Genomic DNA, 26,635 nt, shown 5'->3' with positions numbered 1-26,635 from the left:
TGGGCAAGCCCTGACTGAGGTGGGACTCCTCGGAGTCACCTGAACGACTTGGATGCAGAATTCTCTATGACTCGAGTGGGATGGCAACCCAAAGGCCACCTGGGCACATCGGAAAAATCTCACTGTAAATACTGTCACCTTGGGGATAGATCTCTACAAATGCACCCAGAAATAAGGTGCTGATGGTGGTGCCATCCTCATTCTGTACACGGGTAGCTGTCAGGTTGTGATGAATGTGCTGATCTGTGGAACTGCCAATACAGCTAAAAGCTGTAAGAGTTTCTTCTGTTACTGGTGGTTTGCTTTGTTCCTCGTACTTCCATCAGCAAGTGAGATGAGCAAAGACTCCCCTGTGCTTTTTTCCAGGTGAAGATATTCACACGAGCCTCTCTGGAGCAGCTGTAGATGTCAACATCGGTCTGGCCAGGAGCTCCCTGACAGTTGAGAAGACTTACCTCACACTGTCAAACCACAGATCTGTAGTCATTCACAATCGGAGTGAAATCAAAGTTCACTTCCAGTGGAAGGCTTTTTCAACTCAGGAAGAGGAGGATCATCAGAGGCTGAGGTTCGTTTGAAAGATTCATTTCAGTAAGATACACTGCCCAAGGGTAAAACTAACATGTGGCCTCAAGAGGTGTGGTGCATTGAATGGTTTAGGACAAGTAAACCATGTATGGCATCAGGTTAGGTGTCCCTGGGCTTTAGGGTAATGGAGCTCAGTGCCTCGCATTCCAGCTCCATCCATAGTCCAGCTGAGGATGGTGTTTTGTGGAGGAAAGGTTGATTGCAGTGACTGGATTCCCTCAGAGAGCAAATTTGCATTTTAGGGAGCCCCAAACCACTGATATCCAGAGACCCCTGGGTTATGGGGGGTCCATGAGGCTGAGGAAAGTGTCAGCACTCGTTCCCTGGGACTGCACTGAGTAGCAGCACTTAACATAGCTGCAGGTAGCATAACTGTTGTGATATTCACTGCAGCTTCTTCCACTCCAGCTTTGGTAAGGTGGCAGGCTCCTTCTCCAGGAATGTGCAGGGTCAGGTGCTGTGTTGGCCCAGCAAGTTGAGGCTGTCCTGCTGTAGGATGTTGAATTGCCTTGCACTGTCCCGGTTTCCAGCACAACGAGGTATTTCTACCCTTCCTCAGAGACTGGGGAGATTTTGGAGGTGAAGGGTTCCGCAGGGAAGGCAGGGCAGCACGGGACAGAGCGCGTTTGGGCTGCAGCAGCCTGTGTCTTCATGGTGCTGAGAGATGGGGCAGGTTCTTCCAAGGGTGTCTGTGGTGAAGCTTTGACATTCCCCTTTCAGGCAGCAGAGACACACTTATAGCCCGGGGGGATGAACTGGAAATGACACTTACAAGTTTGGGTGATTAAGGGAATCTTTGTGGGACTTTCCAGACTTGCATGGATGTAGGTGTATAGGAGTTAGCTCACAGCTAATCAGGAAAGTGCCTTAAACTGGAGCACTTTCTAAGGGCTTCTGAGCCAATAAAGTTCAACATAATTAGGTCAGAAATGCCTTGAAGGCCAAAACTAGTTTTCCACTGTTCTCTATTTTTAATTACACAGTGTGTGACTTCCATGCAAGCTCAATGTGTTAAAAGAAAACCTCATTGCCTTCTCTGGGCCCTTGCCTGGACCCTTCCTTTACCGCTCTCTCCTCACCTGCCTGTCTCAGATTGGACCCTGAGTGATCCTCTTTCCCCTCAGAAGCAACCGGGCTTCCCCACAGTTCACTTCAACCTGATTCATTTCCAATTACATTTGATCTCATGCCGGTTTATGTCCTGAGTCTGACCAGGACGTTCTGTTCTTCCTCCTTGCAATCCCAGGGATGGTCATAGCTCCAAGGCCACTGTCCTGCTGCCAGAGAAGCCTTAGAGATCTCAGAGCAGAGAGGACTTTTTCCATGAGAGGAGGCAGTGCAGGACCCTGCTCTGGGCTGTGACCCCAGAAGACCTGGATCCTTAGGTGGTGTATCCAGGGGTTTGCTGTGTGTCCCTCCTGCAGGACTTTCTGGGATGTAATGGTGGAATTATTGTCCGCTGATGGAGGCTGAGTTGGGGGTTGCTCATCGGTGGCGGGAAGCCCTCCTCACGCGCAGGGCTGTAGGTCAGCCGTGGAGAAACATTCCCCACTGCGCTCCAGGGGGGGCGAGCCAAAGCAAGTACTTTTGGTGCTGGTGCCAGCCTTTGCCCCAGGCTCTGTCTGTGTACAGCTAGTAACATCCGTGACCGTATTTCCGTTGGAACTGTATTTGAATTTAGCTGGGTGATGATCGCTATCCTGGTTTTACTACATTGCCTCGATCTGCTGCTACACATGGAGCCTTCCACTCATCCCCCCAGAGTTGTCACCTGCTGGTTCTTCATGGCCGGGGACTGGAGTGTGCAGAGGGGACAGCGATGTGCCAGCTAGGAAGCAACTTCTCTGTAGCAGTGCTCCCTTATCTCTTGGTTGTGATCTTTAAACTCTAGAATGATTTCTGCTACAGCTGCCAAGTAAGGGAGAGATGAACTGCATCAAAGCCCTACAGAGATGGCCAAAAAGAGGAAAAAGATAAGGTGGTTCAAGGCCAGACGTAAGGGTTTGGATTCAGAGATGCTGGTCCAGACTTCTTTAGTGGGTGATGCCAGGAAAAGTGCCTTCCCCTCTCAGGGCCTCTGTTTCCATGCACATATAGACATTGGTCTCACCGAAGTGATGCAATGCCTGAATTCATTGGTTTGCTTTTACAGTGCTCTGGGATCCTCTGGTGAGGAGTGGTATAGGGCACAGAGAGCACATTTAGCTTGCTTATCCCTGCAGGTCCAAAGGGGAAGGAAAAAGGAGTGATGCCAGTGGCCTGCAGCTGAAACCCAGCTGCGTCTCCCCTTGCCAGGGAAGCCCTGCAGTGGGTGCTCCTTCATCTTGATCTGGCTCCCCCAGGCAGCTCTGTGGTAGGAAAAGCCAGTTGGGGTGGTCGGTGGATTCTCCATCAGTTGTGGCAGAGGCTTTGAGCCAGGAGGCTCTCGAGGGCTGCTGGCTTTCAGAAACCTCTTCTGAGCTTGTAAGCGTGGAGTAAACCTGCGTGCCGTGGTGGCGGCCAGCAAGTGATAATCTGACCCGTGGGGCACCCCGTGGCTTGGGGTCAGCCCCTCGCTGAGCTGCTGCTGATCCTCCCCGAGCGCTTTGCTGCCCCTGCGCTCACACGAGTCTCTGCAAATATGTTGCTCATTAAATGATCTGCTTGGTTTGTCTCTCCCCGTGGCTGCAGGCTGCAGAGGCGGAAAGAGGTCAAGATGGATCGTTGTCTGAGGGAGTGCAGGGTGGACTCTGCTCTTGGAGAACGCCTTCCCCTTCTCTCCCGCCCCTTCCATAACCAGCGGGCAAAGGTGCAAGGAGACTCCATGCTTTTCTCCGACGATGTGTTCAGCCTTGAGCCAATGGTAAGTGATAGCTGAGAACCTCCCTTCCTTCTCCTCCCTGGCTGAGGTCACTTGGCAGGTCCCTGTGTCAGCTGGCTTGATGGGCCAAGAGATAACACCAGGTTTCTAGGGAGGCTGCGAGAGCTTGTTGGAAAAAGCATCTCTGTGGGCTCCTGGCAGAGCGAGAGGCTGCCTAAAGCTGAGCTCTGCTGCAAGGGCTATAAATTAAGGGCGCTTGGTAAGTGTCCTTACACTGTTGAGAGCTATCGATAACGATGAGTAAGGGCACAGCTTACACATAGTGTGTGGGGATTAACAAAGGACATTAGAGCGCTCTCAGTTCACATATTGACCTGAGGAATGAAATAGTCCTCTGTGGAAAGGAGGCCAAGTTCAACCCAAGTGTGATCACAGACATACCAATCTCTTCATATAACCTGGATGGATACCACGGCTCAATCTCCCTTCCAGTGTCATCTGTGAGCCTGGACACAAGGCTGGCAGGTTTAAACGGACTTCCTGAGTTTCATGGCGCATAGGTACAGACTTTTTATTGCCTCTTCTGTTTATGCAAGCAAAACCCCATATCCTGCAATCGGCCAGATCCCTGGTTCTGAGTATTTGCATGGTCTGAGATGAAGAATGCCCACTGTCCGAGCAATGTAAAATCCCTTTTCGTCTTGGAGTAAATCCTAGGATAATCTCAACCTCTTCTTCCTTTTAAAATAGGTGAAACTAATTTTTTTTTTTTTTTTTTTTTCAAGGAAGGGGATCATCTCCTCTTCTTAGTTGTTCCTATATCCCATATAAGGCTGAGAGCCACCAATGTTGGCACAGCGGCAGTTTCACACCACTGTAGCTGACAGCAGCATGATGTGACCAAGAGATTGTGTCGGAGCAGTGGGAATGTTGTAGAGAGAGGGAGCTGATCAGCTGAGCATTAAGACCAGCCTGCGGTGTGTCAGAGCTGATTTTGGAGTGTGCCTCAGGGCTCCTGCTGCTTTACAGTCAGACTGTCTCTACAAGTAGCTTAACCTGCTCTTAAGCTCCTGAATGCTTTGAGGTGAGGTCCAGAAGTCTGGCTGCCCACAGCGCCGAGTCCTGGCGCTCCATGTAGTGACATAGGGACATAAAGTGTAGCCTGGCCTCAAGTCTCGAGGGGAAACCTTTCCTGAATGGAATGTTACACAGGTTGCTCTAGGACTGACTATAAGTGGGCTACCACATGAGTCTCTCCCCTTCTGTTTTGTCCAGCATTATCAACCTTTTGATTTCCATGAATCCCATTATTTATGGAACAATCAGTTTCACATTCACTTTTGCTCATGCCTGTCTTTCCCCCTGGCATATGGGTGTCTTTACATCAAATGGTAGTAAGCATTTTCTACTTTTATTAAATGTAGAATCTAAAACTCCACTGCTGCTGGCTTCCACAACCTTCTTTGCGGTGACAGCCCTGTAACTTTTAGCCTGGACAGACACCCTTCGTGCACTGCCATGTAAAATCTGCTGGAGAGGCCCCCCAGAGATGGGACCTTATGTCAGTGGACCGTTAGCGGCCAGTATTTTCAGGTGCTGCAATCTGTAGAAGCTGCAGCAGGTCACCAGTCTGTATAGGGTTTACTCGCTGATGGAAATAACAGAAAAGAGGAGGTGTGATTCTGGAATTACCATGTGGATGAGAACATTCTGAGCAGTTGCCCAAGCCTATGGGAAACAAGCTGATACGCAGCTCTGACTTTCTGAGCGCATCTCAAATTTGGTTTATTTTTGCATCTACACATGAGGCAGGTGTGATAGAGGCCCAGGTGGCTCCCAAGGGACAAAGTCCTTGCTGTTTGCTGCATCCTCCCTGCCCCAGCTTGTCTGTAAGTCCCATTGGAGACCTGTGGGAGCTGACTCCTTGGAAATGGCAACCAGAGGAGAGGGAGGACGAGGACTTACTGCTACACTGACCTTGACAAGTCCTCACTGTCCTGTCCTTGCCTGGTAGTGACTCCTCAGTGTCACATGTGAACTCTGGGCTGATGGAGGTGGTCGACAACATGTCCAGGTTACGAAGGTGCTCCTGTTGTTGATCCAGAGGTTGGGCCAGGAGGTGACAGTGGTGTTTGTTGCTGCAAACCTGCACCTCAGCTGGGGAACCAAGCCGGTCCCCATCCGCATGAGAAGCTACTGCAGAGCACTTTGTTTTTTGGCGGAAGGCACCATCTCCAGTGGGAGCTGTGGTCCATCCCACAGTTCCCTGTGGGCTCTGTTATTTATGGAAAGAGGCAGATGTTAGCTTTGGCACTGCCTTTCTCCTAAGTGCCCTGAGCTGAGAGGATGCACTTTGAGTGTCATTTTAGTACTTCTGTTGCCAGCTCTGTCTATTTTTTCTTTGACTGCTTTGAGTGTGATTTCCTTCCATGGATTGCCTTCCCCCTCTGCAAAGCAAAGCAGGTGATTTGACCAGCAGTTGGTGGTGCCTGGCTTTTCAAGACCAGCTTTTTCTGACTCCGACTGGTGGAGATCTAGCAGATCCTCATTATTTAGGGGCTGAGGGAGGAGAGATAGGATCTGCCATGTATTTACGGTTGGGCTCTTGCAGAGAGATCACTTGTGTAGCTGTGAGTCCCGGGTGCCATCCCCTCCTGTATCACCGTGCTTTATGCTGTAGCAAAGCCAGGGTAGGACAGCAGGAGTGGTGGTGCTGTACCATCGTACATCCACCGTCTGTATTTTATGCCACCTGCCAGTTGCAGCCTGTCTGAGGCCAGAAGTGTTTCAGCCAGAAGTGTTGCAATACCATGTTCACAGCACTGCATAGTTTTACATCTGTCCTGGTTACCATCCATGGTGGCTCTCCATGCTCTGACTCCACTGCCATCCTATAGAGAACACATCGCCCAGGCACGGGGCTGGCTCCTGAGGTGCCCCGAGGCTCGGACGCGTGTAGCAGTAGCCTGCAAGGGTGGGTAATGAAGCATTTCCTTCCAAGCAGCAGTTCTTTTTTCCCCTGTGGGGTAGCAGGAATGCAAGGAACCTCTTCAACAGCCCATTTTAATTTCCCAGGAGAAATAACTCACAGTATTTTCTGTGAGTTATTTCACAGTTCTTCCCTCTGTTCTGTTGACTCTGAGCAGGCTGTGCCTTAGGGAATTATTTGCAGCTGCAGCCCAATAACTCCCCATGTCATAGCTCTTCAGTTGTTGTGGGGGCTGTCCTTTGAGCTATAAGGGCTAATTCGATGGGAAGTATTATAGTTACTTAATATTTATGCTGCAGGAGTGCCAGAGGCTCCACTCCGTTCAAGGCTCTTCTGGACAAAGCAGCGAGGATACCCAGCAGCATGCAGAATCAAAGCCTCGCTTTGCTGATAGAAAAAGAACTCTGTTCGTCTCCTTCTATAAGCTGATATTTTCCTTCCTTTGTCGAGTGTTATTACAGTTGTCAGAGGTGCCTCTATTTATGTCAACAAACACACAAGGAACATTTGTAATGCTAGGGGTTCAGGGGATGTAAGTGGTGTCTCACTTGCAAGAAGTGAGAGCCTTTAGAAACCAGGCATGCCTCCGAAACTGTGCGACAAGGCTCCCTGGGACTGAGCGCCAGTGCCAGGACTCTCTGGGTGAGAAGCAGAGAGAGAAGACCCCGAGGAAGCAGCAGAGAGCTGCAGACACACTGGTAGCATGGCCCAGACTTAAATCCCTGAGCAAGAGCATGACACGGAAAAGAGCCTGTTGGTTGAAAGAGGTGTGGAGCTGTAAGCAAATCCCATCTCTTCTTCTCTGAGCCTGTGTTCAGGGACACAGGAGCGTGTGCACCTCGCAGAGAGAAACAGGATGCTTCTGTCTCTCAACTCCTTTCCCAGATCATCCGTCAGCTGGAGGAGCCTGCGTGCTGGCTGGCTGCTCACGGCTCGGGGCAGAAGCAGCCGCCAGCGGGCAGGAGCCTGTTCTTCTTCTATCCCCAGGCAGGAGGGCTCGTTCTGCTTGGTGCTGCGTGCCCCACTCACCGCAGTACGTTAAATACTTAGGGGCATGTACAGGTGAAGGGTATAAGAGGCAGCACCTTTGTAACTAAGAATGGGAAATTCTCTTTGATTTGTTAAATCTCTCCTGACCTGAGTAAAAGTCGTCATGTAGCCATAGTGCTACAGAGATACATGGGAAGGTTTGGAGGCGAGAGGGACCTTTTTCTTAACATGACTGGCATCTCTGGAGAAATCCTACTGGATTCACTGGAGCGTGAGCCAGTTTGGTGGCTTCATTATAGCCCTAATTTAACAAAATGCCTCTACCAGATGCCAGTAAAGGTAAGAGACTTAGAAAGTTCTTTTGAAGCTGCTTCCAAACCCCCCTAAATTTTGTTGATAACTGTTGCTTGTTCCCTGCTCTTCACTGATGCTCTACATAAAGGCTACAGGGCTGTGGTTGAAAACAAGAAATGTGACATTTGAAGCTAAGTGGTTTGCTGTCTTCTTCTGTTTCAGGAGGGAGATATCTGGCCAAATTCTTCAGCTGAAGTTAACGTGATCTTTAGACCCCGAGAAGCCAGAGTCTATCAACAAACGGTCTACTGCGACATCTCAGGTACGGCTCCTTTCTCCTGCTTCTGTTCCCCACCGTGGAGGCGCAAGTAGTCTTGCAGCCCCCTCGGTTCTCGTGTAGCTGGCAGGAAGGGTCAGTGGTCAGCAGGGTGCTGGCACGTGCCCACTGCCCCTGCGGTTTCCAGGTGGTCTCCTGTCCAAGGCCAGCCCTCAGGATGTGTGGCTACAAGCCTGGGTCACTGATCCCAGAACAACCAAGGCAGTGAAGGGTTAAGTTCTCATGCCGTGGGTTTGCCAGCATTTGCTCTGCTGCCAGGTGCCCGTAGAGGCCAAAGAGCTCCAGAGCTAAGCTTCAGTGGGCGAGCACCACGTCCCTGTAGACCATTTGCCTCCAGGAGGAGTCTTTATTACACGGATGCATCATCAGACTCCTGAGGCGGTAGGAGCTGAGTTACAAATGTGCTGCCAGAGCCTGGATCCCCTCTCACTACCCCGACACTGCCAGACCTTGGGTGGCTGAGCCCTGCTGAGCGCGGGCTGTCTGCAGAAGGACACCTCTGGCCAGCACGTGAGAATTGTCACCTTGTGGCTCTGAGTCTGTGGCGCCTCCGGGTACGTTGCACAGGGCTTGCTGTGCTCAGCGGGGTGAGCGCCCTCCCTGGAAATCAGAGTCCGAGCAGTCTGCTAGGCAAGCTTTATGCTCATCCTGTCTGACAGAAGTGCCATCGCGTCTTTTGCTGGGAGCAGTTATCTCTGGCCCACGTGAGCTGCACCTTCTGTGCCCTGGGAGAGGTGATGGCTTTGCTGTGCTAGCACGGGGCAGGGAGTGCCTGCAGCAGGCTGCGGGGTTCGGGTGACCTCGTCCTTCCTCTCTGTCTCTGCGTGGTGCTGCTTAAGGTGTTTTTCAAGACTGGGAGAGCGCTGTCAAGCTTCCATCCAGGGAACGTGATGGTTTTTCCCCGTCTGAGAGGAAGAGGTGCGAGGCCCGTGGTCCTCCAGCAGCCAGGCGCCTGTTCTGGAGTGTGCTGAAGTCACTAACCCAGCTGCTTTGTCGCTTTACTTACTGCCCTAAGCTGGGGGATACAAATGTCATGAAACAGCTTTTTATTTATACTGTAATTGTGCAGGGTTTACTTGGCAAATGCCCCCTACAGTCATTACCCAGGGCTTGTGTTCACAAAGTGTCTTCCTGCCTCCCAGCTGCAGCTGCTAGAGCTGTGGAAGGAAAGGATCGATTTAAAAAGTTGCGCCTGAGGGATTCCTCGCTCAGTGCTGTGCTTCTGGCTCTGGGATTTTTGCTCTTGTGATGGGGGTGTCCATCATTTTGCTGCAGGCATCTCCAGGGGTTGTGCCAGGAGAGCGTTTTTGTTGCAGAGAAATAGGAAGACTACTTACATGCAACCCTTGAGCTGGTCTGAGAGTTACAGGAAACAGAGATGAGCAAACGATCTGTTTAGAAAGAGAAGCCTGCTCTTGAAAAGGTCCTGATGGACCCTTGGGAGAACTGAACTCCCCCACTGGCTCCTTGGAAGAGAACCTCAAGGAGGTCATTGAAATGATGCACCTAGCCCCCTCCCTTACAAACCAGAGCTGACCCCCTGTATTATCAGGGTGGAAACTGTCCCAGAGTCAAGGCCCCTGAGTGCAAGAAGAGTTTAAAAAGAGAACAGTGATCTTTAACTAGAGAGTCAGTTAACTTTGCTTCTTGATTCCTCTAAGAAGCGTGACTGCCTTCCTCATGCACTTGCATGCCAGTCACAACGCCTTTGGAGGATGGTTTGCAGAGGGTGTGTGTCCCTTGCTGGGAACGCTTGGGAGCTTTTCCCAGTGCAGCCCCATGAGTTGTGCAGCTGGATCTCATGCCCCTCTGGAAAGGGGCTTTGCTGGCCTCCACTTTTTTGCAGGTGCCTCCTTGAATTGCCAAGCAGATGCTTCTGCATGCAGTGATTTACAGAACTAATCAGCACTGTGCAACTTGCCAAGCTGGCAGTTAAGAAGTGGTTTGAAATTTGCCCTCGTCAAATATTGAATCTCAAAATGAACTTTCTTAGTTATTCATGCAAATAAAGCTGTGGCTCTTGAGGGCTGGAAGGAAGCACATGGTGGGGGCTCTGACACCTAAAATTCAGTTTTAGGTTTGTCCGCACACAGAACTGAGCTGGGTTACACCTTGCAAGACCCTTTCTTAAGCCACTCCTGCAGGGAGCAGCAGAATCCCACGTGATGATCAGTCCCTTAGCTTCTGACAGAACTGTCCTGCATCATGTAACACTATTGATGTGGTCAGATGAGAATCATGTTCAAAACCAGTCACAAGGGACGGGGACAGTCTGTGAGCAAGCAACTGAGTGTCAGAAAGCAGCAGAAGTTAAGGACTTTGGCAGCAGAGCCCCGTGCTGTTGGGCCACCTAGACCCCTATTTATTTGGAAGCGAGGCAGCAGCGCCACCCTGTGCACCCTGTGACCCGCCGCTGCGTTATTCCTGCTGAGATCCCAGTGCTCGCTCCACAGCACCAGGGGTGGGTTTGGGACTGAGGACAAGGCTGTAGCCCCTCCATGCCCTTGGCCTGTGTGCTCGGGGACGTGTTCCGGTGGGAGCGTCCCAGGGCCACAGCCCAGCTGTAGCCAGGCCTTGGGCAAAGGCTGGATGCTCCTGGAAGCCGCAGCGAGCAGGAGGACTTACTCTCTCTTTTTCCCTCTCAGCTCTCCTGAATGCTGCCTGCAGTTGAGTCTGCTCCTCCTCCTTTGGGAAAAGCCCGCTCTGTGGTTCACCTGGAAGGAGGAAGAGCAACATTTCTGGGATTTCCTAAAGTTTTAAGTTCAGCGTAGGGGTAGAAGAAAGGATGGTTTCCAGAGACCACCTGGAGAGGGTGAGGGCCTACTGCAGAAGGGGAAGAACCGCCACTGATTTTTTGATTGCAGTGGCCAGGGAGTGTGTGTCTCAGCATGATCATGGACAAAAGCTTGTCACTTGGAAATCTTTGCCATTACCTAAGAGCTTTGATTATTTAGACCTAGAGTTTTTAATGAAAATTAAGCCACATGTGCTGCAAGGTGGAGTGATCTTCTGACAGGTAGCACCCAGTACTGCCTCTCTTATGGTGTCTGGGAAATAGAAATACACAGCCTTCCAATTAATGCCTGAGCTGTGCAACCTGTCATGTCTGCTGTCAGCTGGGCTTTGTCTGGAACCACTTAAAAAATGTTGAATTCGACAAAAGCTCCCACGCTCTTCCTTTCTGGCTTGGACATTATCAAAGGTCCTCATTCCATGGTTGCAAGATGAGAAAGTCAGCAATCACTGAAAGGGCTGTTCCCAGGGAGAGTTTTTTCAAGTTGTGATCGAGTCACTGTGTTGTCCCACCTGGGCCGCTCTTTGCAATAGGAAGTAGTTTTGGACATTCTGGAACAACTATGCAGCAGATTAAAAAAAAAAAAAAAAAATCAACCTTCAATCCCTAATTTTTAATGAATGGTGAGCATTACACAAAAGGAGAGAGGAATATTTCTGCACAAAAGCTACACTGAAGGTTAGATACAACTTCTGGGCCTTTCTTTTCCCCTTGTGCTACTTGCTTTCTGTGCAGAGTAGGATGGGATGGCAGGGAGACCCAAGCCCAAATTGGAGCCAGGGTTCAGGCACTTGAGGCTGCTGCAGTGGTTCAGAACAGCCTTCGGACTGCAGGATCCCACCCTGTCATCTTAGCATCTTCTTATGGAAGAAAATGATCATCTTAGAGTTTAGCTATAAGCCTTGCCGTCTCGGTTCCCTTTGCAGCAAGGGCTGTGTGTATTAGCAGTATGTTCATGGCTTCTCTGACCTCAGCAGTGAGGTTTTCCATACCTGTTCAGCATGCCTCAGGTAAGGTGTCTTTACAAAGCTGAGCTCTCGGTATCATGGTGGGCACAGGCGAGTGCTGCTCTCTGGAGATCACAAAGCCCTGTCGTATTTAGGTGCCGCTGCAGGAGGTGAGCCCTGGAGCCCCGGGCACGGAGCTGTGTGTCAGTGCTGGGATGCTCTGCCTGCTCTAGGCAGCTGTCAGACGTGCACAGCGCCGTTAGCAGGGAGCTTCGCCTTGCCTGGGCTCGTACTTGTCGGCTCCTGTGCTCTTGTCTCCGATTGCATCAGTACAGATGGCATATTTTTATCTTCAGTTCTGTTTCATGAGCTTTGTGCCTTCACTGAATGGATTTCAGAGCTCATCTAAGAACATGGGAAGAAATTCAGATTGTGTTTTAAACTCAGCATCGCTAACTGATGGCTAAATGAGAAACCAGCCCGAGGGGTTGGTTAGAAATTAGAAGCCAGCCCCAAGGCATATCTCCTGAGGGCAGGGAAGAGTCCTGTGTCTCCTCCTGGAGCACCTAGAGCTGTTCCCATCCAGGCCAGAGTCAGGGAGGAGCACTGAGGCAGCCTGGACAGTCCGGGATAACAGAGGCAATTACTGTACTGAAGTGGAAATCTCTCCGCAGGCCGCGAGACCAGGCTGCCCCTGCGCATCAAAGGGGAAGGCATAGGGCCTCGGCTCCGCTTCAGCTGTGAGCAGCTGGACATCGGGAAGGTGTTTGTTGGATTAAACCACAGCTATGAGGTGAGTAGTCGGGATTCTGAGGGGCTGGGGGGGATCCTGATGGCTCCCGGGGCAGCAGTGAGCCTCGTGGGCCTGTGGGATTTCTGGCAACTCGGGTCATTGTCAGCAGGGACTGTTTGACATACTAGTCAAGTCTGGGGGCTTTCCCAGAATCTGGATACTTCTGATGGGATCTGAAAGGTGCCTATGCTGTTTGTGAAGTCTTAATCCCTGCTTTTTGGCAACCTTCCTTGGGGATCAGCTGGGAGGCTTCATGTGAAAAAATACCCCCTTGACAGATGAAAGCAACACTGGGACAAAAAGATAAATATTCAGAGGCTTTTGTTTCAGCCCTGGATGCAATGCACCTTTGTACTCGGGCTGTTAAAAAGCAGCTGGAACAAATGTACTGAGTTTGAACTCCAGGCCATTGCAGCCAGCTTTCGGGTCAGTGCGTGCTGCCGGTCCTGGGAGCTGGAGGAAATCTGTCCAGCCTCTGGCTCAGAGCTGGGTCTGGCCGCGGAACTGGGAGTGCTTCCCCTTGCTGACCAGTCTCTTGCCACTCTTCAGATTTGCTGCATCTCTATGAAGAGCAAAGCATTTCTGGAGATGAGGCAAAGGAACTTTCTACGTATTTGCCTCCCCTGCCAATGGTGTCTTCTGCAAAAAAATGAGATAGGGCAACTGAAAGAGGTAGGAAATGAGGCAATACTTTCAAAAGCTTGACTGGGCAGGGAAGGATGCATTAAGGTGTTTTCTTACCAAAATATTGTGCTCTCTATGCATTTTTAATGGTGATACTTTATTGATTATCTTTTTATTATTTTCATTACTTGAGAAAATGTGACTGAGTAGATGATACTGCTAGTGCTGTGCTGACTGGAGGTAAACCTCAGCTCAGCACAGGATCCCTGAGTGCAATTTGTAACTGAGGTGTAAAAGACGTGAGAGGAGAGAGTAGTTTCCAGGTTACCCTTGCAGAGCTTGAATACGTGAATATCTTTAACAGCAGCTGCAAAATTAAAAAATGCTTCTGTCTCAATTTTTCTACCAGGTTTTACAAGGACAAAACTTAGGGAAAAGAAATCCAAAGCAGATAGTTAATTCCATGGAAATGGCAGGATTTGACCCTGCAGCAATCAGAAACTTTACTGCTTTGCTTTGGGTGGGTGTGTTGGTGACTGGCAGCAGCTGTGGGCATTGCTCGCCCAACGTGAGAAGAGCTGAATCTCAACAAGTGCTGCGGGGTTATGTCACTTGTTTGAGGCAGTAGATCTCTCGAGTGTTCAACAAAATACGGCTTAGTTTTAAATTTGTAGTTTATTCTGATAATGGTAAAGTCTTAGGTGGTGGCTGTGAATGTTTAGGAAAGAGAAATTCTTTGGAGTAGACGGAGCTGCTGTGCACCGCACGCTCATCCTTTCCGACACGTCTGTTTGAGCAAAGACTAAGAAAGTATCCCATTAAAGACAAAATAAGAATCCTAAATGACATACCATAGGAGAGTTGAGGAGTGCTTCTGAAGTTGGTGATAGTGCTGCCCTGAGGTGTCTTCTACCTGCAGTAAACTTGTTGGCTGCAATGTGTTGTGCCCTCGGCAGGATCGAACTCGTCGGGAGCAGAATCAGCTGTGTGATGATTCACTAGTAAAGCTGCAGCTGCCCTTTGCTGCTCTTAGGGACAGGTCTGAATCGGCTTGGTGATGCTGAGCAGCTCCTCTGCGCTGCAAGTCAAAGTGAGCAGCTCTGTGTCAGTGGAATAAACCCCGAGTGACTGTGTCTATGAAGCTGTCACTGCTTTGCATGAAAAACCCAAAGGCAGAACTTGTCCTGCTGCATTTTCTTTGGCTTCTGCCAAGCAGCAGGACACAGCATCTTCTGCATTTTACAGATGTTAATTGGTTAATCAGAAAACAAATCAGCTTTCTGTAAGAAAGGAAGATTCCTTATGTATTTCCCTTTTGCTTTCTTGCTGCTGCAGGTGGTCCTGTTTAACAAAGGAGCCATCGACGCTGCCTTCAACTTGGTCCCTCCAGCTACAGCTCTGGGCTCCTGCTTCACCTTCCTCCCCCAGGAGGGCATCGTTTCTCCAGATGGGCTCCAGGTCATCCGGATCTCCTTCAGTTCCACCGTCCTGGGGAAGTTCACAGAAGAATTCAGCTTCAGTGTGACTGGATCCCCTGAGCCTGTGACCTTGACGATCAGGTGAGGAGGGTTATAGGAGCTTGGTGTATGCATCTGTAGCTGTTGGGTAATCATCTCCCACCTACCTCATTTTAGGATGAAACAGAGAAAAAAAGGTGTTGTCTAAGGTCTTAGTCTTGGCTTGGATCCTAGCATCCTCACGCTAAGAGTCAAGGCTTTTTAACCTTGACTCCAGTCTGAACATTGCAGTTGCAGCAGCAAATGAAGCGTAATTATCTGCGAGAGGAAATCGTAGAATTGTAGAATAGTTTGTGTTGGAAGGGACCTTTAAAGATCATTTAGTCCAACGCCTCTGCAATGCGCAGGGACATCATCATCTCGATCAGGTTGTTCAGAGCCCCGTCCAGGCTGACCTTGGATGTTTCCAGGGATAGGGCATCTACCACTGCTCTGGGCACCCTGTGCCAGTGTCTCACCACCCTCACTGTAAAAATTTTTTCTTTTATATCTAGTCTGAGTCTTCCCTCTTTAAGTTTGAAACCATTACCCCTTGTCCTATCGTGACAGGCCCTACTAAAAACCCAGTCAAAATCTTTCTTACCAGCCCCCCTGAAGTACTGGAAGGCCACAGTAAGGTCTCCCCGGAGCCTTCTCCAGGCTGAACAACCCCAACTCTCTGGGCCTGTCCTCGCAGGAAAGGTGTGCCATCCCTCTGATCCCTCTGGTGGCTTCCTCTGGGCCCGCTCCAACAGGTCCATGTCTTCCGTGTGCTGAGGAGCCCAGAGCTGGACACAGCCCTGCAGGGGGGTCTCACCAGAGTGGAGCAGAGGGGCAGGATCAGCTCCCTCGAGCTGCTGCCACCTGTGACCATGCCTCCTGTGCCCGTTTATCTTTCAAAGTCTTGGGTTCCTCTGGGAAGCAGCTTTGCCTTCATGGTTTGGGCGGGTGGCTCTGTGACTTTGCAGGACGCTGTTTGCACAGAATTTGGCAGCAGCAGGTTCCAACACGTGTCTGTGTGAGAGCCCCGGGGCTTTAAGTGACTACCTGTGCTGGAAAACAATTTGCCTGGAGGCTGTACAGGAAAGGTGTGGAGATGCCTGCTGCCCAGTCCGGGTACCCAGGAGCTGGAGTGACTCCTTCCTACAGGTAGCTCATTCCCCCTTGGGCAACGTCAGACAGCGGGATGGCATCAGCTTTGGGCAGTAGCTGGTCTGGGCCACCCCCCTGAACACACAGCAAGGCCAGCAGGGCTTTGGGGATGGGCCAGCCTGGGTGGCTGCAGCCAGAGGCAGTGTTTTTAAAATCCTCTGTTAATAATCCATCCCAAATGGGTAGCAGCAGCCTCAGCATCACCTCTCATGCTCATGGGTTGGGACAGGCTGTCCTCTTGTGCAGCCAGCGCTGTGGTGGTGCCTCCTCTCTGCAGCCAGAGCAGTGCTGACGGGGCAGACGGGGAGCTCTGCGGCTGGTGCCAGGGCAAGAGATAATCCTCACCAAGCAAAAGGGAGAAGGGGGAAAAAAGCTGATGATAGGAGAGGCAAAGCTCACTTGTCAGGACCGCAGCAGCATGCAAACTTGTCCCAGCTGGTCTTTAACCGCGGGCTGGTGGGATGACGTGGTGTAGGCAGGAAAGCTGGTGCTGGGAGCCCTGGAGCTGTGGGGCTGGCTGTGCCTCCTCGGCAACCAGCCTCCTGGGCTGCTGCTGCTGGGAGGCTCTAGACGAAGGCAGTAAAGCAATGGGAGGACTCTGTGGTCGACTTTACCAATAAAATGAGGGAAATGGATAAAAAAGAACAGAAAGGTTATTACTTTGCAAGAGAAGAGTGGTGAATAGGTCTGTTGAGCTCAGTAAAGAAAGAATTACATTGGCTTTGTGTTTGGAGGGAAAGTGCTGCTTTTTTTTGGAAATCAAAAGGGAACATTTCACAATCAAATAATTTATTCTCCTCTGTTCCTCCCCCAAACTGGTCACAGGGTGTTATTGCATGAGCAGCTTTCTCCTTGAGCAAGGGCAGGTTTTGCTGGTAAGGATGCATTTATCCCTTGGATACTGCTTGGACAGCGCCCGCTGCCTCTGCCTCACAGTGGCCTTGCTCCTGGGGAAGGAAGGAAGGAGCTGTCAGAGGGACGGTTGTGTTTTGGCTTCCCCACAGCCAAATGAAGTGGTCCTTTTTTGCCCAGTGATGCCCTGACTCTCAGTGCCCATCATGCCCTCCCCTTCTCCGTGGCCACTCTCTGCCCTGTTTGGCCAGCACTGCCCTGGGCTCAGTGTAGACCTTCTGTCTCAGTGAAAGAGGATTGCTGGTCCTTTTTTATTTATTTCTTCCCCATCCTTGTACTCCTCCTCCCTGGATGGTGGCTCCTATGCAGCCCATCTGATGGCAGCCCAGCACACCCGCCTGCTCCCATGCAGCTGTCCCTCAGCAGCAATTCCCATTGCAGTCCTCTCCTCCCTGAGATGGCATCTGCCTCCTTGAGCTCTGTCTTGCTTTTCAAGGATCCCTCTCCAGCCTTTCTGTCATTCTCCAGCCCCACAGCTCAAACTGTTTGTTTTCAAATGCCCTTGAGATGTCCACCCACCAGGTCCAGCTGAGCCTCCCTCTTCGGAAGGTTTTGTGCACTGGATTTCATCCTCCATGGAGAAAAGCTTCTGGTTCTTTTGAACAGAGGAAAGCTGGCTGGTGGGACACTGGGATGCAAAGGAAGGAACGGGGATGAGAGTTCAAGCAGTTCCATTCCCACCTTGTGTTGTTATTCTTCCTGCTCTGCCAGGACCCTGATCTCCCTTCACACATGCATTACTTAATGCTACTGTAAAACACAGTTTTTGTCAAAACCACTGCCTATTCCCCCCTTCTCTTGCAAGCTGTACTGTTACCAGCTCTGGGTTGGCTCCTTGCCTGAGCCTTCTGGGCAGTCATTCCAGTTTAACTTCCCAGAGCACAGATTCGGTGCACTCAGGAGAAGGGGCAGTCATTTCCCCACTTGCCTGGCAAGGCTCATCCTTGGCAGTTTCCTTATGTCATCCCCAGTCGTGGCTGGTTTGGAGGTATTTTTCCATCGTCTCCTGGCAAATGCTGTGATGGAAAGCATATCTGCTCCCTTTGCTCCGTCTGGAATAAGCTGTTAGGGCTTGGGAGGTCAAGTCTGGTTATGTGAGGTCCCTGGAGAGGGAACTTCACCATCAGCAGGGGTTTGGTACCAGGCTTATTCTTAGGAGCTGATTCAACTGCAAGAATCTAGAAGTAGCGTTGGATTGAAACTCCTGAAAGTCAGTTTTTGAGTGCTCTTTGACTATGCGGTCAGAAGGTGTCAAGACCATAGGTGATTACTCGTTACATGGAAACCAACCTTACAAGGTGCTGGATGCTTGTTTCCTTGGTGCTTGGAAAGGGATGCTGGAAATGGGACAGCAGGGATGGACGCAGGTCCCTCCCGCGGGCTGCTGGGGTCTGTTCATGTGAGTAAAGTGAGAAGGCACTGTTCACTGTGGCCCTTGATTTTTAACTGAGGCAGAGCTGGCATTGATTGTCATCAACCATGAAGTCAATTAATGTTTGTTGTGCAGCTTCGAGTATGGATTTCAGTGGATGTGAGTGAGTTTTGGAGTTTGGAGCCTGTCTGCTGAGTTGAGGGACGGGCGAGGTGGTGCCCTTGGGTGTGTCAGCTGGTGCACTGGTGACAAGCTGATACTTCCCTCCAAGATCGAACTGTCCTCTGCGTAGAACTGTTGCTGCTCTTCTCAATGGATGTTTGGGGCTCCCCTGGATTCATGTGTCCTGCATGTGTAATGATTGTGTGGATCAGGTCTTCTGAGAAAGGTGTTCATATACTCCATGGAAACACCAGTTCCAGCTAAGAAATACCAAAGCAGGGAACCCGTAGCTGGGAAGGCTCGTTACAGTGAGTCCCCTGTTGTGTGGACACCTCTGTCCATCACATCACGGGTGGGGAAACCGAGGCACAGAGCCATCACTTGTTCCAGGACCTTCCTGGGGCCAGCAGCAGCGTGGGGGCACACCCTGCCGCGGTGCCCTGAGCCTCAGCAGCAGCTGTCGGGTGCTGACCACTTTGCTTTGGCTGCCTGCTGTCCACATGGGTGCTGTGCTGAGCACGGGGGTGACAGGTTGATTTGAAACCCACCTTGGTTCTGAGAGCAGCTTTTACCCACCCGAGCGGTACGGAAAGCTGAGCGCTTTGCCATTCTCTCTAACCGAGCCAACATCTCCTCTGCCTGTCTTTGTCCTTGCAGGGGCTGTGTCACTGGACCGACTTTTCATTTCGACGTCCCTGCCCTCCACTTCGGTGATGTCTCCTTCGGTGAGTGTGCCCTGGGCTTGGTCCACGGGTTGAGAGCTCTGGGAATTACCAAAATGGAGCATTTTAACATAAGACCATCTGTCACTTGTGCTCCTCCATAGCAGCCTTCAGGGTGTTAAAGCCAGGGCTGCTGGTTGCCGAGGCAGTCCTGTGCCATCGTGAGATCAGTAGGACCAAAGGGATAGAAAGTCAGTATTTTTTGGTGTCCTTGTAGTCTGTTCAGCCCCAACCTCTCAATCCTTGACAGCAGAATGACTGTGAAAGTCCTTGTCCCAGAGGGCCCAGGGGATGGGCCTGCAGCAGAAGGGAGTTCAAGGCACATACTGGCCTGTAGCTGCTCTGGGTCAATGTTCCTGTGGCAAGGCAGGGATACCATTTACCCCCCTGACCTTTAGTGCCAGATGTTAATTAGCGCTGTGAGGGCCCCTCGTTGTCACCCACCAGGTAACATGCCCAAGCAGTAGCTCTGAATCAGGCACTGATGTCCTCGGACCACGGGCTCCTCCTTCCCCACCACAGGCCCAGCTCTGCTGACAGAGCCTGGGGCTGAGCATCCAGAGCGTCCCCGTTGAAATGCAGCTTCTGGTTCTCCATCTCAGGCTCACAAAAGGCTTTTGACTGAGATGATCGACAGTTTAAATGTGAAATCCATTGTGGACTGATTGAAGGGCCATTATCATTCTGTGCCCAGGATGCCTCTGTGTTTTCATGCTGTTCATGGACTTTTTAAGAAGACTCATTGCCTTTCCTGAGCTGCTTCTCCCCTCCCTTCATCACCACTCTGCTACTTCTTTATTTCCTTTTGAATAAAACAAGAAGAAACACACCAGACAGAAATGTGGAGGTGTAACAGGAGATTCATCCTCCCTAATGTAATTTCATTAATAAGGGCTTTTCAGCTGAAGGCAGCTATTGTATTGTGCTGCTGACTGTTGACCTGCATCTGGCGACTTTGGTCTCATTTGGAACTGTGAAGTCTGTGTTTGTCCTTTTTGTGCCCCTCCTGCCTCCCTGCTGGAGTAACTGCTGGAGGTGGGCAGTGGTCACTGTGGTTGGACATGGAGAACCCCCCCGCTGTGGCTGCAGTTGGTTTTCCTCCCCGTCTGTATTCAAACGACGCTTGGTGAGCAGGCCACGGGAGATGTCTCCTTCTCGCAGAGCTGGCCAGCCGAGCCAGATGTCCAGGCCAGAGCAGGCTGTGGGCTGATGTCCTGTCTCTGCAGAACACCCCCCCAGGTGTGGCTGTGTCACTGCTTTTCCATGAGGGAAGGCGAGTATCACAGCTCAAGTGATGCCGACCTGTGCAGGGCAGTGTGCAGTGTGGAAGCCATGTCCCGTTTGTTAGGTGGGGTGGAACATGACTCCCGCTGATTTCTGAGCAAGCATCAGGTTTGCCTCCAGTGCGGGGCCGTGAGTTGTCACGTGCTCGGTCTGGTAGCCCCAGACAGGAGATGCCTTAAGGGTCCTGCCTCGAGAAACTGCGTTAGAGTGCTTTGCGTCATGCTGTCGTTCCCAGTTTCATCCTTCCTTCCTTTTACTGCAGCTTCTCCTCGATGACAATACCCTGCTTTTATATACTGAAAACTGTGGGAGTGTTCCCAGAGTCAACAGGGCATTGAATTTTGAGAATAAATGGTCTGTCTGGATGGACACTTGTAAGTGAGAACTAATTGGTGCAGGTTTGGGGGCAGGCGAGAGAGCTCCTCACAGCTAGAGAGAGAGAAACTTGTGGGGTTCAGCATCGCCAAGAGTGGCCATTTCCAAGGAAGGAATCTCTGCGATCAGCGTAAAAGGGAGCTTAAGTGACAATTAATTCCTTGCGTAACTTCTCAGTTAGCTGTACTTCAGATTTAAAAGAGCTAAACTCCAAGCCCGGTTTTATCGTAACAGGCTATTCACATCAGGAATCATGGGACAGTTGGTGCATAAATTCATATTTGTGTCATTTTCCTAGGCTTTCCTCACACCTTGTCGTGTCGCCTCACTAACACCTCCTTGGTGCCCCTCACCTTCAACCTTCGCATTCTTGGGGACGGCTTGGGAGAGCCCAGTGTCAGCAGTCTTGCTCAGATGACAGACAACACTCACCTGCTCCAGAGAAAGGGAGCCCAGCGTCAACTCAGGCCAAGAGAATTCAGCATAAAGCCCCGCAGAGGGACCATCCGCCCCCTGGGATTCCTGGATATCCAGGTATGGGAAGAAGCGGGTGGAGCTGGAGCTTCACTGAGGGATGGGAGGGCTTTAGCACCGCTAGCTCTGAGCGCAACGCGGGGAGGATATCTGCACTGGTGTTGGGCTTTTGTTAGCTGGGTTACTCTGGGGCTTTTCTGGAGGACCACTGCTTTGTTCCCAGAATGGTCAGCTGAAGATCATGTCCCATATGGTCAAGTGCAGAAGCCATTATCTGTTTCTGAGAGCTGCTTGGAGCAGTTTCTTTGATTTAAAGTGGGCAAAGGAAGGGTGAGGACAGAAGGTGGCTGTTAAAAAGAGAGATGTCATTGTATAAAGCACTTTCCTTTTCTTCCCAATCTTATTTGTCCTCTCCTGATGAGCAGAATGAGTTGTATTCACTGCCGTGATCTCCAGTGGGGACTGAAAAATCTCTGGCAGCCATGAACTGCACAGCACCTGCTGGGCTGCATTTTGCCCTCAGCTTCCCAGTGTAAAGATGAATCTGTTGAATTCAACAGATTGCCTCTGCATTTATGCTGTTGTAGTTGAGATTAAAAATTAGTCTTTTAATTTTAATACAGTGGGGAGTAGAGCATTAATCTAATAGTGGTTACATGTGCCCTGGTAAGTGCAAGGTGTATTTAACAAAGCAGATATGTCAGAAGACTTTTGTTACTCCCAGCAACTGTGCTCTGCACATGGACCAGCAGAAGAGTTAGGGCAAAATCCTCCCTTTCCTGCCCATGGAACGAGAACCGGAGGACAGCACAGGTGCACGATGGCTTTTGGGAGTGATGAAGTGTTCGGTGCTCTTCTCTTCCACCAGGTCACCCTGTGCTCCAACACTCTGCAGAGCTACGAGCTGGCTCTGGTGGTGGATGTGTGCGGTGTTGGCAGGGTGGTGTCGGCGCTGCTCCTCACAGCCAGGTATCGATGTTTTCCTTGCAGCTCGTCGTCTCTCCTCGTGCATCCAGCACCATGCTGCCTTGCACGTGGTTTGCTGGATCCATCTCCCAGTGACAAGTGTTGCTTAATGACGTAGTTCTGCCCAGCCAGATGTGAGATGGGCAGTGTTCTGAAAGCAGCACCTGCGCTCCACGGACAGGCGTGGCCCTGAGCCTTTTTCTAAAGGGAACAGTAATTCTATTCATTATTGGCCTGGGTTTTGGTGCTTGAGGTGTAATAAATTTCCAAAGGGCCATCTTTCCTCCTTCCTGCAAGTGGCGGACTTGTGCTGGGTTGCAGCCAAAATACAACATCCATTTGGGCCGCAGTGAGCAGCCTGCTGAGAGCTGGTGTCTGGGTCACTTAACGAAGGCGCATGGGAATGGGAAAGGGGCTTATGGCAGGACTGGTGAGGGGAAGCTCAAAGCAAGATCTTATGAAGGGGAAAGTAGTCCTTGATGTGGAAGGTGAGCTCAGATTTCTCTGCTTCCCTCTGGTTCTTTTGAGCATTAATGTTCTCAGACTTAAGCCAGAAGTTGTTCTTGCTGCAGGCAGATTCAGCCCTGTTGTGCTGCGGTGGGTGTCGGTTTAATTCCAAGAGGGATGAGTTCACTGTGCTGTTCCCTCTCCCAGGCAGAGTCATCCAGTCAGTGCCTGGGCTGCAGTTTTGTAAAACAAGTGCAAATGGGGACAGAGAGTGCACGGAGCCGTGGGGTGCAGGAGCTGGGAGAGGGTGATCCCCCACTGCCTGAGGCAGGGGGTGGCTTGTGCCCTCCATCGCCGGGCAAAGGGCTGAGTTCTCAGGCAGGGCAACAGCGGTGTGGGAGAGGAGGCAGTCGTTCTCACTGAGACACTGGGGTCTTGTGCCCTTTGAGCCTTGGTGAGCACTCGGGGGGAAGGCTGCCCCAGAGCTCACGCCTTGCCGGGACTGTTGGGAGGGTCCTTGCAAGCCTCCTGGGGCAAAGAGCGGGCAGAGCTGATCAGAGAGCTCTGGCACAGGGCACCGTGCGCTGCCCGGGCACCTGGCAGCCTCTGCGAGGCCGAGTCCCGGGGTTTGCCCCAGCTTTACAGGGGGTGGTGGAGTCAGAAGCAGTTAAAGGCCATTTATCGCTGTAGGGGTATTAAGTGTCTATTTGACAAATGTGCTACGCTCTGTTTCATGCTACTTGGGGAGTAAACGAACTCCACATTCTCTCGTATCTCTAATTCCCTTTCGGTCCTCTCTTTGCCTAGATGCGTGGTTCCTGCGCTGCGAGTGCTCAACCCTGTCATGATGTTCGGACGGTGCTTCCTAAAATTCCCTTACCAGCAGATGCTGACCCTTGTGAATGACAGCGATCTCCCAGGCTGCTACAGGGTTCTTCCTCAGGTTTGGCATTGCATCCGCCTCCTGCCCTCAGACGTTACCAAGGGTTTATTAGGGAAAAAAAGGGTTTTGGATAAGGCCTTGCTGGTTTATATTGAAACCTAAAGGTTGCTGAGAAAAGGAAGCTACCTGAATATAAACTTCAGGAAGCAGTTTAAACTTTTTAGGAAGCAGTTTATATTCTAGTCTTTGGGGTGCTTTCATGCAGGAGAACTTAGAGGGTTGTGAAAAGCTTCTGCAAGGAGGCTGCCAGCACAGGAGTGGGTGTGGGTGCAGCAGGTTTTGGACCCTCTGAGGATGCTAAGCCCATACAAGTCTTGTATCTTGCTTTGTACCTTTCTGCTTTCTCCTAGGGGTTTTTGAAAATGTGTGTGAATTGCCATTGTGGTAGATGTTGAGGAGTTCAAAGTTTCCCCCAAGGTCACTCCTGTGTGTTGCGTTTGACTCTGTCCCTTACAGGAACACAAGGAGGACGCTTCTGTGTGGTACTCCAGCCCCGTGCCGTGGGGGATTGTCCAGCCTCGCAGCTCGGTGGAGGTCCCGTTGACGCTGGAGGCCCAGGTGACGGGAGAGCAGGACACTGTTGCTCATGTTGCAGTGTTTGGGAGTGACGGATCCCCTCTGGTGAGTTCTGGGGGACGTGGGCCTTGGTGCGACTCCTCTTGGTGGGGTGTGAAGCCTCAGGCAGGGTTGCTAACTCCGGGGATCCTTCCCGGGAAAACAAGAACTTGTAATATATGCTGGTGTGGACAAGGAAAGAAGGGGTTTGTGGCATACGCAACAGCTAATGTCTGTGAAACAAAGAGCTTCACAGTCAGAATTATGACTGTTCAGCAGGGATTCTTTATTCGCAGCGCTGGGCAGCGCTGGGGATCGCTCCACCACAAGTGCCGCAGCTACTAGCAAAGCTCTCTGACTAATATACAGAGTTCATTTACGTAGTAAATGAGCGTGCATTGTAAAAATAGACTGAGGGTCTTCTCCCCCCTGGTGGTCCACATCGTCTTCCTCACACTGCCCGCTGGCTGAACTTGAGGTTTCCCATGTCCATGCATGGTCATGGAGTGACCTCACCATCCTTCAGCTCCTGTTTGTTCCGAGGGGGTTGGTGTAAACCCGCTCCCAGTCGCTTTTCGTGACACTGGCGTCTTCTCAGGCGCTTGTCTTGCGTTCTTAGGTCCCTGTTATCAGGGAGGTACTCAGGGAGTTTACCAGGCTGTCTAAGGCCTGTTTTGTCTCCACTAGGCAAGGGTTTACAGGTTTCAAGATGTTTTACAAGTGGGTGAGATGTCAGAGGGTAGTTAGGAAAAGAGTATAAATGAAATAGTATACATTGCAGTACAATACAGGAAAAATAAAAGCTAGTGAAACACAAGTGATGGTTAACGTTAAAACTAAGCATCCTACTTTACTGGTTCCTATCCATTAACGAGGTCAGGAGGTCTTGTAATCTCAAGTATACTTGCAGCCACTCCCCTTCACCTAGAGAAGAGGAAGGATGGTATCATCCCAGGTGGTAATCTAAGTGTCTGACACAGCATTTAATTACAGCTAGGTCAGACAGGATAAGAAGGCCAGTCTGAAGCCCAGAACAACCCCTGGGTCTCGTACTCTGCTGTGCGATTAGATGAAGAGCTCTGGTGCTTCGTTAGGCCTTTTGTTCAGGAGCACACAGGGACATCCCTGAATCCTGCTAACGCAAGCGCTGTGTAAGAGGCCGTGCTGAAAGTCAGGCCCGTCACGTCTGAGAAACACCCGTCATAGCTCTTTGCTGAGAGCCCCAGCCAAAGACTCATGAGTCTCCACGCCGCTTGCACCTGGAGCACGGAGACTTTTTTTTTTCTGCCAAGCTTGGAAATGGATGAGGCAAAGCATTCCTGGACTAAAGCTTCCTGAAGGCTGATGTTCACAGTCAGGCATACACAACAGCAGCAATGACCACGAAATGTAGGCAAGAGAATGTTGTCTGTAGTGTCCTGGCTTCATTTAGCTGAAATCAAGATCAAATACAGTTAATTAAGGTTTAATTTAAAAGGATATCAACTTTTGAAGCAGCTGTTTTAAAATGTCTTCTCATCTCTGAGGATGAAAGAGGATGTCGGAGGGCTCCTGTGAGCCTTAAGCTTTCTGTAACAGAAAGAAAGGCTGACATTTTGGAAGTAGTTACAGGGATTTAAACTTTTAATGAAACAAGTGGAAATGATGCTGCTAAATCTCCTGAATGCCTCCTGAATGTTTTTACTGATGTGAGGAGGTGGTTTAGCAAAGGGATCCACATTCCTTCCCCAGTAGTCTGTGACAGTTCTTCAAGAACAGAACTTTTGGGTCTCAGACTGTCAAAAGGAAAAAATACTGCTTGTATTATTAATAATTAATGCCCATTATCCGTATAATACCAGGAATAGACGTAAGTGCAAATCAGAGCAACTAACTTGTGTGATCTCTACTCTGAAGGGCCTGCTTTGCCTCTGGCTGGTGCTGGCTTTCACAGGCGTAGCTTTGGGACTAAAGCCACTGTCCCAGTGTGCTGTGCAGCAGCAGGAGTCAGGGAGGGTGCTCTGGGGCAAGACTGAGCAGTAGAAGGAGTGGGAGCAGGCACAAGGTAGAGGAAGGAGAGTTACCAGTGCGGAGGAGGTGTGAAAAAGCAAGCATGGGAAACAGGGTTTCTTTATCCCCTGATAACGGGAGCTTGTGTCTTTCAGATGGGATCAGTCCAGGTCCCACACTGGCTCCAGGCCTTTGGTTTCAGTTTTACAACACTGAAAACTTCAAACAGCCGTAATTATCCCCCAGTCTAGGAGTACCCTTAGAGCCGTTTAATCATTTTAAACTTTCTCTCTTCTTTTTTTTGATCTTTCCTACCTGCTTTCTGGAGCAGAAAATCCATCTAGTGAGCACTGGAGAAGGACCAGTTGTCTACGTGCATCCAAGCAAAATAAATTTTGACAGTATCCAAGTTCTGCAAGATGCCTCCCGAACTCTCCACCTCTCCAATCAGAGTGTCATCCCTGCATCCTTCAGGGCAACGATGGTAAGTGTCTGTGGAGCTATTTTCCAACAAAAATGACTGACAAGCAACCTGTGACTTAATTATTATATGCAACATTTGCATATCACTAGATGACTGAGAAAGCAATGTATTCCATCACAATGCAGCAAGAGGAGCCTGGTCTGGGG

The 26,635-nt window shown here is 50.6% G+C and overlaps 1 protein-coding gene across 1 annotated transcript in view; it reads left to right on the top strand.

The window, feature by feature from the left end:
- LOC141963909 (hydrocephalus-inducing protein homolog) overlaps window positions 1-26,635 on the top strand; it is a 126,207-nt gene that overhangs the window by 28,086 nt on the left and 71,486 nt on the right. The window contains 12 exon segments of the mRNA XM_074913645.1: window positions 367-568; window positions 1,069-1,086; window positions 3,259-3,430; window positions 7,884-7,983; window positions 12,414-12,532; window positions 14,492-14,715; window positions 18,908-18,975; window positions 20,930-21,165; window positions 21,974-22,074; window positions 23,326-23,461; window positions 23,918-24,082; window positions 26,337-26,489. Coding sequence (XP_074769746.1) covers window positions 367-568; window positions 1,069-1,086; window positions 3,259-3,430; window positions 7,884-7,983; window positions 12,414-12,532; window positions 14,492-14,715; window positions 18,908-18,975; window positions 20,930-21,165; window positions 21,974-22,074; window positions 23,326-23,461; window positions 23,918-24,082; window positions 26,337-26,489 — 1,694 coding nt within the window.

This window comes from Athene noctua, chromosome 9, assembly GCF_965140245.1.
Source record: "Athene noctua chromosome 9, bAthNoc1.hap1.1, whole genome shotgun sequence".
Taxonomy (NCBI): Eukaryota; Metazoa; Chordata; class Aves; order Strigiformes; family Strigidae; genus Athene; species Athene noctua.
Note: the sequence above shows the minus strand (reverse complement) of the source record. Positions and strands in the feature narration are given on the sequence as shown.